The sequence below is a fragment of the Phytophthora parasitica genome (assembly GCF_000247585.1).
Source record: "Phytophthora parasitica INRA-310 unplaced genomic scaffold supercont2.32, whole genome shotgun sequence".
NCBI lineage: Eukaryota > Oomycota > Peronosporomycetes > Peronosporales > Peronosporaceae > Phytophthora > Phytophthora nicotianae.
In genome coordinates, this window is record NW_008649018.1 from 393,455 (window position 1) to 409,183 (window position 15,729).

The 15,729-nt window shown below is 48.0% G+C and overlaps 7 protein-coding genes across 7 annotated transcripts; 4 read left to right on the plus strand and 3 right to left on the minus strand.

Moving 5' to 3' along the window:
• Positions 1-76: 76 nt before the first annotated feature.
• PPTG_23193 (hypothetical protein) lies at positions 77-407 on the plus strand (the record flags this gene model as incomplete). Its single annotated transcript, XM_008908989.1, has 2 exons — positions 77-196; positions 263-407. The coding sequence occupies exons 1-2, from the start codon at positions 105-107 to the stop codon at positions 405-407; spliced, it is 237 nt and encodes a 78-aa protein (XP_008907237.1). The 5' UTR covers positions 77-104.
• A 6,729-nt stretch (positions 408-7,136) lies between these two features.
• PPTG_23194 (hypothetical protein) lies at positions 7,137-7,277 on the minus strand (the record flags this gene model as incomplete). The annotated part of the gene is made up of 1 exon (XM_008908990.1): positions 7,137-7,277. One exon carries the CDS (start codon positions 7,275-7,277, stop codon positions 7,137-7,139), a length of 141 nt encoding a protein of 46 aa, XP_008907238.1.
• A 483-nt stretch (positions 7,278-7,760) lies between these two features.
• PPTG_13369 (hypothetical protein) lies at positions 7,761-9,601 on the plus strand. Its single transcript, XM_008908991.1, has one exon. The coding sequence runs from the start codon at positions 7,792-7,794 to the stop codon at positions 9,265-9,267; it is 1,476 nt and encodes a 491-aa protein (XP_008907239.1). The 5' UTR covers positions 7,761-7,791; the 3' UTR covers positions 9,268-9,601.
• PPTG_13370 (hypothetical protein) lies at positions 8,573-10,699 on the minus strand. The gene has a single exon (XM_008908992.1). It carries the CDS (start codon positions 10,651-10,653, stop codon positions 9,352-9,354), a length of 1,302 nt encoding a protein of 433 aa, XP_008907240.1. The 5' UTR covers positions 10,654-10,699; the 3' UTR covers positions 8,573-9,351.
• A 45-nt stretch (positions 10,700-10,744) lies between these two features.
• PPTG_13371 (hypothetical protein) lies at positions 10,745-12,819 on the plus strand. The gene has a single exon (XM_008908993.1). The coding sequence runs from the start codon at positions 10,789-10,791 to the stop codon at positions 12,706-12,708; it is 1,920 nt and encodes a 639-aa protein (XP_008907241.1). The 5' UTR covers positions 10,745-10,788; the 3' UTR covers positions 12,709-12,819.
• Positions 12,820-14,496: 1,677 nt separating this feature from the next.
• On the plus strand, positions 14,497-14,880 carry PPTG_13372 (hypothetical protein; the record flags this gene model as incomplete). Its single annotated transcript, XM_008908994.1, has 1 exon — positions 14,497-14,880. The coding sequence occupies one exon, from the start codon at positions 14,497-14,499 to the stop codon at positions 14,878-14,880; it is 384 nt and encodes a 127-aa protein (XP_008907242.1).
• Positions 14,881-15,489: 609 nt separating this feature from the next.
• On the minus strand, positions 15,490-15,687 carry PPTG_23195 (hypothetical protein; the record flags this gene model as incomplete). The annotated part of the gene is made up of 1 exon (XM_008908995.1): positions 15,490-15,687. One exon carries the CDS (start codon positions 15,685-15,687, stop codon positions 15,490-15,492), a length of 198 nt encoding a protein of 65 aa, XP_008907243.1.
• Between the last annotated feature and the right edge of the window lie 42 nt (positions 15,688-15,729).

Below are 15,729 nucleotides of genomic sequence, written 5' to 3' on the forward strand. Positions count from 1 at the left end.
TGGGGGACGAACCAACCCAACAAAAACAATTCCACCGGGTTTGATTACCAAAGTATCCCGACCACAGGATGTGCCGCGCGGGACCACTACCGTTGCCGTTGCAAATGCTGTCCGCAACTTCAAGTCTTGCAATGGTGGGACCGCCTGCCCGTCTACCTACTTTCAGCAGGAAGCAGCATCTCAAATCAGACGTGCGGTAAGATTGGAATTTGGCTATGCCGAAATGTATGAAACTCCAGCTAATATATTGCTACGACTGTAGGGCGCCACATTCCTGGAGGACGGAAGGTCGCTATCCCCTGCTCATCGGCGATGAGGGACTACCATCGCTGGAAGGGCGGGGTGGATATCCGCGATCAATTACGGCTGCAGCGCTACTCGCTACATCTATCGGTGCCGTTCCGTAAATATTACAAGACCATCTTCTTGGGGGGCTGGTTAACATGGCAATTGTCAACGCTTATATCGTCTACCGTGAGGCACAAAAAAAACCAAGGAAAGCCACCAGCAGATCATGCAGAGTTTCTAGGAGTGTTGCAGGATCAACTCCTTCATATCACGGCGGTCGATTTTGTTGAACAATTATACATTATGTTTGAATTACATCATGCTGTATCGTACTACACGCGATATATGTCTAACACGATGTGTATATGAACACGCGCCTTCACCTGACCCTGCCACACCAAGCAGACAGGATCAGCCCAATGACGCTGAGCATAAACTCTCTGATTTCCCTGAGTGGGTCCAAGTAAAAGATAACATGGTGTATTTGAAAACGTGTTAAGGACCAGGATGGGGGTAAAAAAATGGATTGAGAGCGGGAGGGGGGAATATTAAGGCGGTTGATGTGGTTCAGATTTCTGAAATTTAGTAGGATTTGAACGAAATATTTCAAAGCTAGAAATGTATGGAAATAACTCACGAAACATCAGTCTTTCCAGAGTCTCTGTTGTAGCTCAGACTGATCCTGTGAGTGTGGGCTCCAAACGGTGTATGAAATTTGACGCGGAGGAATTAAGGTCAGAACACTCGCCGACCTGGCTCGTATCATGATCGGGGCTGTTGTGGTGTAGGAACACACCACTTCACATTTCGCGCCCATGTCTTCCAAGCCCGTCTACTTCGGTACGTGCCTTTGTAGTTGTTGTAGTCGCAGGAGGCCGACAGCAGCATCTTGACGAAGACGGCGAACACGACAGCGCGCACGTCGACATCCTCTTGCTGTGAGCTGATGAACACGGCCGAGGTGGAGACCACGGCGGAGAGAGCACGGCCGTGGAAACGGAGACCAGTGTGGAGACCAAAGTCGAGGAGAGCAGTCTCGCGACGGCGTCCGCGGCACGACGACCGTGGAGGCCGGCGCTGCCGCCGGCGAGTCGGTGCAGACAGAGATATTCCAGTCGCAGGAGGCTGATGCCAGTAACAGTTTAGCTCTAGAGACCACCCAGGTGCTGGTGGTGTGTATGGACAGAAGAAGAAGAAGAAGCCCCCTGGTCTGCTTATTGCTGACAAGCGATTCGCATTTAAACCTCAGTCATTCTAAGATTACGATTCTTTTGATTTAGTTTTTCTTTGAGGCTACATTGTTCTCTGCCATAAAAACAAGGTATCGTACTATTGTAGCGGCAGAAAATGATGGGGCTAGCTAATCTGAAATGAATTGTTATCTTTGGATGAACGGCGATAACTTCATCAAAATAGCCTTAAATTGAGCGCAAAGGGCGCTAATAGAAAGCTAAGGTTTCGTAGCTCCTTCTTCCATAAATAAAGACTCTTCATCTCTTTCATTTCAGGAAGTGCAATGCAACGCAGACACCAGCTCAGTCCGGAGGAGAAAACCCTAGTTTGCAATGTATATGATTATTTCGTCGCCGAGGCCAAAGCAGGCAGAAGTGGAGGGCAGGACTCGCGCCATCGAACTAAAGGGGCAACGCGCTTTGGGAAAAACACAGTTTATCGGGTGCTCCGGGCAAGGAACCCCGACCCAGACACCAATTTTTCGTCGAGGTGCGCTTGTCATTTTTGCCCATGTAGGGTTATAACCGCTCTGTTGTGATATCATATGGCAATCTTATAATTTAATTTTTTCACTAGTAGAATCACTGTCCAACTGACATCGCTTAGCAGTGACCGTGTTCCGGCAGTAGAAAATGCTCACTCTGATGGTACCGACGTAGCCACAAGCCAAGCCATTTCCTTGTGAGCGGTTTGAGTGCTCGATACTTGTGACCGTTGCTCGACCGCCATACGAGCGGGTACTGCTTGCATGGGACCATCTTCGCGTCTTCAAGATACGTTGCAAACTCCGTAGTGCATGCCGTGCGCAGTCTTTCAGGTGTAGGATCGACGCTTGTGTGCACAGTATTCTATTCATCGTCCGAGCCTATAACGTAACGTCCCATACACTATCCGTGTCATCTGCTGGAGATCTTTGTGCCACAGAGCCACTGAAACGGTTTTGAGGCGTCGCCGATTGTGATGTATAGTTTCGGTCATCTAGCGCCGTGGCGTCAAGTAGACACTCTCTTGCAAGCTGAACTTCGTCCGGGGTGAGAAGCTCACTTTGTGAAATCGTGGATCTAGAAATGAAATCCAGGCAAGCTCAAAATTCATCCCCGCAAACCGTTTCTTAAAGAGAAACAAGGTCACCTTACATACTGTGTCCATGGTTGCCATGACTTTTGATTTGTACGCGTGACGTCCGACAAGTGCGGCGTGCTTAGCGAATGTTGACTGATTGCTGAGGAACTTCTTGATCCGCCGCAGCATTAGAAACACCAACGCTAATGTAGGGTAATTACAACCCCCAGATTCCTTTACCACTGCTGCTATGGGGTCAAGCAAAGCCAGTAAGTACTTAATCGTAAACCACTCTTTTGGCACCGAATACTTGTCTTGTTAACAGTTAATGAAAACAATTTACCCGGACACTTGTCTTGATTGAGCAATTTTAATTTTTCTTCCCTTCAGCTGTCTCAAGGTAAGTAAAAAAAAAGTATAGTGGAGCTTCCAGCTCAATCAAACGATATAGCATATCACGGCATGAGTTCCAACGTGTTGGACAGTCTGTGGCCACGTAAAGAGCTACTCGTTTCCAGTTTTTGTTTGAATTGCATCAAGTCAGCTCGTTGCTTTGGCAGACTTGTGAAAGTATGTAACCAGTGCACTGAATTTCTGAACTCCGTCGGACTTGTATCAGAGCTGTTTGCGCAGCCACAGGAAGTTTTGCATGCGCATTGACTGAGAACTCCTCTAGTGCTGTAATAGACGCAGTTTGCTCTGGCTGGAGAAATTTGGCCGTCGGTATCAGCAAAACTATCTTGATTTTGCACATCTGCTGGTTGCTCACTAGTTTGATCAGCATGAAAATTTTGTGATACATCCGTGGTATCCAATTCTGAGGGCATCTTAAAGCGCAAAAGTGCACCATCCTGGACTAGGTGCAATGAATGAGCAATGCAAGACATATTATTTACACCGACAATGGTGCTGCCGAGAACGACATATGACGCACCATCACGTAGTAGAATTGCGCACATGGCAGAACTCAGCTCCCGCTGCTCCAACATGTTATCCAATGATGCCGCGATCCTAGCCCCAGTATGTATCCCTGGAAACGACTCCATCTCCAACGTCCAGTTGCAAAACATGACGTCTTCCGTCCAGGTGTAGTGCAGGGTGAGCGCCATGAAACTTTGAGCCCTTCGACTCGTCCAAATATCCGTAGTAATGCAATAATACTCGCAACTGGAGAATATCGGAGCTATGAGTGATGCTCTAAGTTCTGCAGCGATGAATATCATGTCCTCTTGCAGCTGGGTAGCGCCTGAACTGTCCAGAATAATACCACCGAGCATAGGTAACAAAGTGGATGAATTCTCGTAGACCAGGATCTTCAAGAATCGACAACGGTGGATGTTCTCTGCAACCCAATTAGTAAATAGACCATTAGCATAGCTCTATTGAGCCAGCGTAATTTCCCTACGGAGCCGCTTCGAGACATCAGGAGCCTCGTCAAAAGCATTCTGAAGGCGTCGTTTCGCTAAAATCGCCTTTTCCTTGGCTATCGCTTGCTTGGCCTTCAGCAGCTCATCCATATGATACTGCTCCACGTGATTCTTCACACTGTTGTGGATCCTTGGCTGTAATCACCTTGCAGCTGCACAATACGCAAACGCAGCATCTTTGGAGGTTCGCTTCTGCCCGTGTGCTGGTGATGCACTTTCTTCATGTGGAACTAAAAATAGAAATTTCCACTGCTCGAGTGTATGAGCTCCTGTCATTGCAAACAATATACTTGGTATTTCAATACGTTCCGGGAGCGATTCGGCATGAGCATGTACAGGAGTACGTGAGGTACGAAGCCAATGGAAAGCCGCATCGGCGTTGCCCTGATTGTTAATGGTGATGTACGGTATCTAGCTGGAATGGGTCGAGGATGACGTGGTGGCTGGACAGGAGTGTGAAGAGAGGTTTCTTGAGGAGAATGGAAAGGAGTTAGTAGAGATACAATCTCCGCTGTTGGTGGAGTTGGACTTGAGACGTCGGCCTCCATAGCAACTCGGTTAAGTCTGCACCAGAGCTAGCGTCGGACGGGAAGTCTGGACGACGGTAATATGCAGCAGCGTGTCAAAGCTGTTATGGCTCGCCCATGCCGACCTGAATAAATTGTGCAGTTTTGAAGTCATTCCTTGCAACATAGCACTAGTTTTTGTGGGTCAGAGCAACAATCAGGGCTCGCAATCGGGTACCCAATGCGGGTAAATTGACTACCCGTCCGGGTATACCCGACCTCGGGTGGGGTGCGGGTACCCGAAACTCCCACTGGGTAGGTGCGGGTTACCCGATGTTAGCTATAGTTTTTGGGAGCGGTGATCTGAAATTAAAGTTAGGGCAGCCTTCACAACCGCTGTCAGTGCTACATTGAGGCGAAATGGAGGGAACCGAGAGCACCGATACTCCAGATCCTCCATCCTGTGTGGTCTCTGATTGTGACGTCGACAAAGCTAATGATGCAAAGCTGGCTAGTCTACGAGAGCTTAACCTGAATGACTTGAAATTGGAGATAAGTCGCATTTTGAATCAGCAAGTACAGAACTTGATTTTTTTTCTTTACGTGACGATGCAAACTCGAAGGCTAGATGCTGGACGCAGTTTCACCACGTGTATGAAAAAAAGAAAGGTGTTGTTTTCATGGCTTGTAACAACAGCTTCATTTCCTGTAACACATGTGTAAAGGTGTATGCATTCATCCCAGTAAATGGAACCGAAACATTAAGCGAGCACATGAAGAAATGTACAAGTGCTCCAGCAAACACTGGGAGCTTAGTGCAGTTTCTGGACAAAGACGAGGTGTCTACCGCTGATAAAAAGCGTGTTATCAAGGCTGCTGCGTACATGTGCTGCACGGATATGCGGCCGTTTAGCATAGTGTCAGGTGAAGGCTTCAGAGAATTTGCTTCAGTGATTTTTGATATCGGTTTACATTTAAAGCGATCGTGTGATATTCAACAATTACTACCTGCCTCCAACACAGTGAGAAATAATGTCCAAAAGGACGCAAAAAGTCTTCATGTCAATATGCAATTCATTTGCCAGACTCATTTTCGTGATTGCTGGGCGGGATTCACGACAGACTTATGGACCGATCCAATTAAAAACAGATCGTACATGTCGGTGACATGTCATTACATGACTGAATTGTTCAAGCTTCATGCTCGAACACTCCAAGTTAAAGAAGTTGAGGGTGTATCTCACACAGCCAAGTATCTTTTGAGAGTATTTAGGGAAGCTTTGTTGGATTTTGGCATTCACGACACCTCACTATGTAAAGTTGTGACCGATTGTGGATCCAATTTGTGCGGCAAGAGGGCATTCCATCCGTCTACACATGGCTCCCATGTGCAAACCACAAAAATTGCCACGGTTATCACAACCGTACTTTGCAAGACAACGTCGACAAAACATGGAGTGGTTTCGTCTCCATATTATAAGTTCTACGACGACGCCCCAGAAGTTTTCCTGCTACTGGATATATGCAAAGCTCTGGTTTCCTATTTAAAAAGAAAAAAGCAAACTGCAAAATAGTCTGGAGAATACGCTAAAACAAGAAAACGTGACTCGTTGGAATTCTCAGCTACGACTTTTAGTGAGCATACTCAACTCTTTTGATGAAGTTACAAGTATCTTAGCTGCGCGTGGCAAGTTAGTATACATCAGCTGGATCGATAAACCACTTTTGGAGGAGCTCATCACATTCCTTCGCCCTTTCCGAGAGACGACGCTGAAACTGGAGTGCTGGAAACAACCTACGCTGCATCTAATAGTACACGAAGGCCACAATATTATCTGCCATCGTTACCCACAAAACAAGCGGGTCATGGTAGATAAATTGACTCGTAAAGTGCTGGAAGGGCCTTTTGCAATTTACAATCCCCAGAACATCGAGATGATTCCTCCAGACAGCAGCAAATTGGTGAAAATTAAAAAGTTGATGTAGCTTCATTCGATGCCCAAATGGAAGTTGGATTTGCACCATTACATGGCGGCTCTACTTGATCCACGCCAGAAGCGTAGACTAAAAAAAAATTGGTGTTTCGGTGACAGATATAAACAAGGCAAAAGACCAATTGGTAGCGATGATGAAAAGCAGTCTGTAACCAGAGCAGCAGCTACCCGTTCTGTCCGCCGTCTAAACAAGAAGCGAAAGACGCGGACGTCTTCAATCATTGTTGGAGCAGCTAATTTGTGTTCGTCAGATGAGAGCGGAGACGAAATTAAGGTAAGCGAGAACCTTGATGAATAGGCTGAATTTGACAAGTACACGAGCTACACAGTTACAAAGGAAGAGAAAACTAGCTTCGATATCCCGCAGTGGTGGAATGTTACCCGGAAAACAGCGTACCCAAAGCTAGCAAAAGTTCCGAGGTCTGTGCTGTGCATCCCAGCGTCTAGTGCAATATCAGAAAGTAACTTCTCTAGTGCCGGGAACGTAATGTGTAAGTCGCGCAATTCGATCAAGCCATCAGTACTTGACGATGTACTTGTGGTGAGATCAAGCAGAGATCTTGTGAACAAAGGAGAATAGCAGTCGGGGGGGGGGGGGGGTACACTAAACTTGATTTGAATAAAATTTATTGCTCAACTGTTAAAATGGTGTGTTGGATGCCTTGGATCGATTCACTGGTTTTGGCAAAATCACTGCTGGATAGACCCGGGTACCCGAAGGGTCCTGTCGGGTGGGTATGGGTACCCGAAATACCTTGAGAAGACATTCGGGTCGAGCGGGGTAACCCGAAGTCCGCCAATTGCGAGCCCTGTTGACAATCGTTGAGCAAGGCCAGCAACCCCAACGATAACGTAGCTGTTAATATCGTTTAACTAACGTTTAATAACAAAACGTTGGGAGGCTTATTGTTAACCACATAGCCCAAAAAGGCAGTTTTTTGCCCCTTTTGTTTTCAATCCACATTTTTTGCATTCTTTATTGGTCCATTTTCGAATGGGTGAATTTAAAACTGACCGTTAAGATGCGATTTAACCCATAAAAAGTGGGCCAAATAAAAAAAAGCAAAAAGTGGATTTTAGTCTAGTATCAAAAAAGGGTTTTCTTCGAAAAGTGTGCACTCCATTCTGCTCACTTTTGGTTTGGTTTCACTATGGTGGACGGAAAGCTGTGCGCACTTTTATAACGGCTTTTCAAATTAAAGCACTTGTATTCAATTGGCTACAATTTATTTTATTTTATTTATTTTGCACTTGCTTTCAAACACATTTCTAGCCATTAACATGGCACGCTCCAAGGCGCAGGTTCGCAAGGTCAAGAGCGCTGGCCGCGACGGGTACGTTGAAGGAAAGAAGGCGGCCGCAGAGCGCAAGAAGGCTAAGGCCAAGATCAAGGCCAAAGGCAAGGCCAAACATGCTGCCAAGCTCGCAAAGGAGGAGAAGAAGCGCCTGGCACGAGAGACCGCCGCCGCTCCAGACCATGACGAAGTAGATGACGGCTTCATTGAGTTCGCAGCGGATAAAGACCATCCAAAGGGCTCAAAGAAGAAAGAAGAGTCTCAGAAGGAGGAAAACCGCGTGCTGCAGCTCGAGTCGCGGCCCTGGATGAGGCAGCGCAAGGGATACGTCGGCAGCAACGTGTACGAGTGTCTCCACGACGAGATCATGGACTTTGTGACCTTCATAAGCCCCACAGAGGACGAGTTAAATAGCAGAGCGCAGCTAGTACAGGAGATGCTGGAAATAGTCAAGGGATTATGGCCCGAAGCCACCGTCGAGACCTTCGGCTCGCACTATACGCAGATGTTCTTGCCCCAGAGCGACATTGACATGGTACTCTTTGGAGTTCCAGAAGGCAAAGAGCCCCTGTATAAGCTGGCACAGTGTCTTGAAGAGAAAGACCTCGTGAGCTACCTGGAAGTGATCGATAAAGCCAGAATCCCCATCGTCAAGATGGTACACAAGGAGAGCAACATTCACGTGGACGTATCGTTCAATGTGGCGGGCGGCTTAGCCACCGGAGACCTGGTAAAGCACTACATGAGAGTATACCCGTCGTTCCGGCCTCTGACGCTCGTGCTCAAGTACTTTATGGCGCAACGAGGACTGAACGAGACGTACTCGGGTGGCGTGGGTTCTTTTCTTCTACAGATGATGGTGGTTAGCTTTTTACAGCACAATGGACGTGCACTGGGTGCTGAACACGACGACCCCAAGTTTAACAACTTGGGACAGTTATTAGTGGGCTTTTTCACGCTGTATGGACGCGACTTTAACTACACGGAACTTGGCATCTCCGTGCGAAATGGTGGGTCATATTTTCTCAAGGAAGACCACCGCTGGTACGATGATGGACGTCCGTATTTGATCGCGATGGAGAACCCGAACGAGCCGAGTCTTGACATCGGCAAGAACTCGTACGAGATGCGAACGGTAAAGCGATCGTTTGACTACGCCCGACAGGTATTACAGAACGAAATCTATCGCCACGGCAAGTTCAACGCACTTCCCGGTAGCATTTTGGGCACGATTATCCAGCCAGACAGCAACTTGGTCAAGAGATTGCCACCCGCGAGCTTCGGGTATGATATTCTGCACCACGACCCCGTGAAGACGGCTGAGATTAGGCAACAGTACGAGATGCGTCGCGACGAGGAAGCAAACAAAAAGCGTGCAGCAGAGGCGGCGAAGAATATCCGACAGAATGGTACTAACGAGCCACCCTACAAGCGCTGGCGAGGTCGAAGTCGAGCATACTGAGCGAACTTGTTTAAAGCCCGTAGGTTAGTCGTTGAAGGGAGCTTCATCAAAACTCAATATTCATCACTTTGGTATCATGAATCTCTAGGCTTCCTGCAGTAACTCGGGAGAAGCTGGTCGGAATTTGATGTACTTTAAGGAGTTGGGGTTCTTGGGTTTCCACTTGAGAGCGTTGGCCTTCCTGTAATTACGCTGTTCATCCGGAGTCATGGATTCCATCTTGACATATTCGTGTTTGCAAGCTTCACTGCATGCTCCCAACATGGTAGTTGCACAGTTTGAGCACTGCAAGATCAATCCGTGACACATCAAGTTGCTGCAGTTGGTGTGGTGGTTGCAAGGTTCACCGCATTGGAAGCACCGGCCTAGTACGTCGTCTGTCACCTCCTCTGACTCTGTCAACTCACCTACGCATCGCTGATCAAACACGAAATTCTTGCCCTTGAACAGAGAAAACTCCTCTTCTACTGCATCATCCGAGTGACCACGCGCATCCATTGCAGCCTGACGTTGCTCCTTCAGAAACCGCATGTAGTTCACGATACCGCCGTGAAGTTTCTGCACGTTCGAGATGCCCTTGTACTGGGTCAGATACGCGCCAACCTTCTCACAGCGAATACCTCCGGTGCAGTACATCATGACCTCCTTGGGTTTCTGTCCATCGTGTTCCTTCTCGTGCTGGTCGAGGATCTCATCCAGAGCATCGAATGTATCTCTGAAAGTGTCGACCATGATCCTCGTGGCTCCGTCAAAGCGTCCAATCTCGTGCTCGTAGAAGTTGCGTACATCCAGCACTAGTGTGCTCGAGTCGTCCATTTCGTTCCTCTCCTGGAGCTTCTGATGCCACAGCTCAGGCGGCAATGAATAGCCCGACTCCTGTAGATCCAGCGGTCCTCCCTCGAATCCATCGTGCAGAATCTGGTCTCGAATACGGATGTCGAGCTTGTGGAATGGCTCGGCAGGCTTTATTTCCTCCGTATTTCTTGGCTTGTCCTCTATTAACTGGCCGTAGAAGAGTTTGGCATCCCTAAGAAGTCTAGGGAACGAATGCCCAAAGGCGTTTACCGCTGGTTCAGGCACCACCAACTGGCCGTTGATGCCTTCCTCTGCAATGTAAATACGCCCAACAACACCAAGATCCCCCCATTGTTCACGCATATCCCTCCGAAGCTTGGGCAATTTCTTCTTGTCTAGTGGTGTGTAGTTGTACAGACTGATGTACTGACGGCGAGATATCCCAGCGTCTTCACCTGTAGTGAACGACCGACGCTGATATAGCGTGTCATGCTGCAAGAGAGAGACGGGAAGACGCTGGCACGGTAGCTCGAGCAGGGACGAGCGGCGGAGACGCGGCACGAGTCGCACAGCGTCCCATAGACCACGCATCTTTCCGACCACCAATCAACTCTCTAAATGATAACGGCTTTTCACTAGGAATTTGTATTGAATGATACAATCATTTCGGCATTTTTGATATCAAAACGAAAAGCTCCATTAGCCAAGGTGAACGAACGTGCGGCTATGCTGCTCCGTCGCACCCAGTCTCTACGTAGGCCCATTCAGCGGTGTATATCAACCCGACCAAGTGGCAATGGAGTTTCTGAGCCGCGCCAGTATGTGAGTTTGTACAACTACGCGACGTTAGAAGAGAGTGAGCTGCCAAAACTGCGTCGTCGACTGCTGGGAGGCTGGAAAGCGCTGGGCGTGACTGGCAGAATCTACTTGTCCCCAGAAGGGATCAATGGCCAATTAGTGCTGCCTCAGAACAACGCATCGGCGCTGGCTATATCGTTTCCTCATATCTTCACAAGCAAGAACATATTTTACGGACATTTGTTGCCAGCGTTGGAGGAGTCTGAGGTGGATCACCTACCATTCTCCCAGTTAACGGTGAAGATCCGGAAGCAATTAGTTCACGATGGATTCGAGGGAGGACCGCTGGATCTACAGGAGTCGGGCTATTCATTGCCGCCTGAGCTGTGGCATCAGAAGCTCCTGGAGAGGAACGAAATGGACGACTCGAGCACACTAGTGCTGGATGTACGCAACTTCTACGAGCACGAGATTGGACGCTTTGACGGAGCCACGAGGATCATGGTCGACACTTTCAGAGATACATTCGATGCTCTGGATGAGATCCTCGACCAGCACGAGAAGGAACACGATGGACAGAAACCCAAGGAGGTCATGATGTACTGCACCGGAGGTATTCGCTGTGAGAAGGTTGGCGCGTATCTGACCCAGTACAAGGGCATCTCGAACGTGCAGAAACTTCACGGCGGTATCGTGAACTACATGCGGTTTCTGAAGGAGCAACGTCAGGCTGCAATGGATGCGCGTGGTCACTCGGATGATGCAGTAGAAGAGGAGTTTTCTCTGTTCAAGGGCAAGAATTTCGTGTTTGATCAGCGATGCGTAGGTGAGTTGACAGAGTCAGAGGAGGTGACAGACGACGTACTAGGCCGGTGCTCTCAATGTGGTGAATCGTGCAACCACCACATCAACTGCAGTAACGTCATGTGTGGAGGTTTGATCTTGCAATGCTCGAAATGTGCAAGCAATTTTTTGGGAGCGTGCAGTGAAGCATGCAAGCAAGAATTTATTAAGATGAACGCGATGACAATGAAGCAGCAAAAAGAATACCGCAAGCAGCAAGCAACACGATGGATGCCTCCGATTCCGAACGCGTTGTCCAAACACGTCAGCAAGCGATCAAGAGCTAGAAATCTGCACGCTCGCCACTTCACTATTTCACGGTCTCTCAACAAGAGCATCGACGACACTGAGCTTCAGAACCGCTACGTCTACAATCAAAGTAGTGCTCTCACCGATGATGAATTGCTCCGAAAGTTACGTGAAGAGACGACACGGACGTGGCCGAAGGCGGAGCAGCTCGTTGATGAGATGCAGGGCAAACTTCTCTCCTTCCTCGTGCAAACGACTCAGGCCCAGCGCGTGTTGGAGATCGGCTGCTTCACCGGTTACTCGGCTCTATGTCTTGCCAACGGTTTGGCCTTCGACGGATCCCTCGTTACTTGCGATATCGACGCTGCGACTATGCAATTCGCCCAAACTTTCTTCGACCAGAGCTTACGTGCCAGTCAAATCACCGCTGTGAATCAAGACGGTCTGGAATATCTGAGCTCGCTACCTGATCAGCATCAATTCGACTTTATCTTCGTGGACGCCAATAAGCGCAAGTATCGCGCATATTACGACTTTATCCTGGAGCACAATCTGCTGCATCCATCAGGACTGCTAGTCTTTGACAACACCTTGTTCAGAGGTCGCGTTGCTGCCTTCGCAGGCGGGTTGTCAAGCAATAAGGAGCGGATCGCACGTAGCCTCGCGGAATTCAACAGTTACGTGACTCAAGACCCACGAACATCGCAGGTGGTTATGCCGCTTTGGGACGGACTCACGCTGGTCCGTTTGAGATAACAGCCTGGAATTAGAGCTTTTTTCACCGAGCAGAAGACGTAACGAATTCGTTGCATTAGATTGTGTGGGATAAGCGAGCAATAGATTAATAATTTACAGCTTGGATTGGTGGCTTATACGTTGCTGCCTGGTGATGTAGTCTTGCTTGGGTTGCTGTAGGCTCTGGGGCTCTAGTCGGACTGCTCCCCCCTGCGTAGGGATCCGCGTGTGAGTAGGATAGATTCGTCTCCCATTGCGAGCATGTGGCGGGCGCGGACGCTGGTTTCTTCGGCGGAGCTGGTGGCGACGAGCGCGAGCACGGCAATTGCGAGGCAGCGGAAGAATTTCATGGTCAAGAAGTGCTTGACGAGTACACAGAGTGCGGTGTAGCTGGATGATTGGGAAGTGAGCTCAGGCGAAAAAAAACAACTCGAAAAGTCACACGTAAATACATTGAGTCTTGTTTATGTGCGTACCCGCAATTATTGATACCTGTGTAAATGAGTATTATAAAAGGTGTCAAAAATAGCAAGTCGATATGTTTAGTGTAATAACTGCCTGTCGAATCTGATACCTAATGTCTCAACACCGTGCCGGGGCAATCCTGTCCAGAATCTAGATTCCAGACATGCTTGTCAGCTGATAGGTTTTTATGCCGCACGAGCCACAACGCCGGGCATGGCGAAATCACACGGCATCGAGTAAACCAGCCGATAGTCAAGCACTGCTCTCAATGGCAGTCATGGCCATCCTTTTGATGCTTCTAGTTGGGTTTGCAACTTGATATTCCCCACTTGGCCGATTCTTGCTCTCTACATGACCGAATGACGGTCCCTTTGGCCACAATGATAGTTGTGCAGCTATCGACGAAATCAAGCTTCTCACCGGCAGTGTCCAATGTAGTTCCTCCGAAGAAAATCCTGGGGGTTAACTACTGTATCCCAGTTGTCAACTTCAATTGACTTCGAAGTCTTAGTTTAACCATGCCATGGGTGAATATATTTTTTTTGCGTCGCGTAATCTGTTGACTGTATCTCGAAGTACATGGAGATTTTGTCACTCACAACGAGCCAGATCGGCCAAAGCAAAGCTTTCATCTACATAACGGTAACGCAGCATACTAATAGTATGCATGATTCTACGTACTACATGTATTTTAATATTTGTTCCCCTCAGCACATTTTCTGGGGTTCTCAATAACGGTTAGAGGTTATTGTGGAAACCAACCAAGATGTCCAATTTATATGCTAATCGACTGATTTAGAGTGCTTAACCCTTTCGCGAGCCACTTTAGTGAACTATAGTATTAAAATCTAGGATAGTCGGTATCAAAAGGAGGCATTTTGCCTCCTTTTTAATAGGACCGATTATATATAAACGGACTGCAGGTTATTTTTTAGTGACCAGTTATCTAAATTAGTGTCCGTTTTAATTAATCCCACCTCTTTATATAAACATAGATTTCTCCGAATTCCCATGAAGAACTGGGCAATCCAAGCACCTAAGCATATATAAACACGCAATGGAGAAGACACGCGCTTGTGTAGCAGTTAAAGTTTGATGAAGAATGTGACAGCTTCGAGAGAGTGTATTCTTTAGCCGAAGAAAATGTAAGCTCAGCTTTGGCAAAGTACACTACGAAAACGACTAGGCCCGACATGAAACTATATCTAAGACCGAGCCAGCACGCAAAGCAAGCGCAATTCGTGGCGTTGACTAGCGAAACGTGGTTCGGGAAGCTTGCCCAAGCCTGGGCCAACTACCACAAAATAGAAGACGTTTGATGGACCATTTGTCGTGCACCTGTTCATGTACGCTTCGAAAGAGGCGCGCCAGGGCATCGGCGTGCGCGTAGGTGATATAGCTCGAACACACTGGGCGATTAGCCAAGCTCGCCAGCCCGACGACGCAGGGGTGACGCTACCGGAGAGTGCCACGTTTCGTCAAATGCAGCACTTGTATGCTATGAGTGCTGCACGCCAGAAGAATAATCGAGAAGAGGGCGTTTATCGTACGCTAATGGTAAGCTTAAATGGATCGAAGGACATGCAGCTGACCTTCAACATCGAAGAGCTTCAAACAGTACTTCAATTGCCTAACTACAGTTTGATTGCTGAAGGGTTGTTCTCAAACTCTCAGCAGCCATGGGAGCCTGCAGTCAACATGGAGGACGAAAACCATTTAAGCGACTAGAATAGCAACTAGAAAAGCCTCTAGGTAATGTAAAAGGCATCAAAATTCTAATTTCTGTGGACATTTATTTTTGAAAAACCGCAGCGACCCAACCGCTTAGAATTAGGCGCTCAAATAAAGACGAATGTGAAGCTCTCATTCGCTTCTATTTGCCGTAAAATGTATCCTACGTTGAGGACAAATCGGCTTGTTGATCAACCTCGAAGTGGTACATGATTGTATAGACCCACGTTGTCGGACTGGTTTGGGGTCAATTTTGCTCAATTCCAAAACCAATAATATGCTCTAAACCCTAATCGCATGATCTGTTGAAAAACAAATATAATCCGCTCTATCCAGGCTAGTTTTGAAATTAGTTTAGAGAACCGCATCAATTTGATTTTCTTAAGTATTTTCGGCCAATAGTATAATTTCAGGGTAGCCAATCAGAATGATTATGCCCAAACGTTTTTGAAACAGAGGCGTACACATAATAAGGGTTGCTAGACTCGTGGTGATTGGCCCAAAGTCGGCTGAGTGACGAAACGACGAGTCATTTCGGCCTACGACCGCGCGAAAGGGCGTGAGATGTGACGACGTGCGACAAGGACCCAAAGAAACGAGGTCAAGTCACACATCAGCCGAAGCCTCCCAAGCTACTGTTGAGTCTTCGACGGCAGCCGTTGGGGCAGATATGGACGTCAAGGGGCGCGAACGAGTGGTCCGGACGTTGGTGGAGGCTCTTGCGACTGTGGTGAAGTGACAGTTGGCTTCTGGGAACAAGGGACTGATTGCTGGAATGTGACCCGATCCAGTCTTGAGACTCATGGTCAACGACGGTGCATCAGTGATTACGTCATCATCCGTGAA

Excerpts from the sequence above, each read along its gene's own strand:
- PPTG_13371 (XM_008908993.1), top strand. The coding sequence starts at position 10,789 with ATGCTGCTCCGTCGCACCCAGTCTCTACGTAGGCCCATTCAGCGGTGT.
- PPTG_13369 (XM_008908991.1), top strand. The coding sequence starts at position 7,792 with ATGGCACGCTCCAAGGCGCAGGTTCGCAAGGTCAAGAGCGCTGGCCGC.
- PPTG_13370 (XM_008908992.1), bottom strand. The coding sequence starts at position 10,653 with ATGCGTGGTCTATGGGACGCTGTGCGACTCGTGCCGCGTCTCCGCCGC.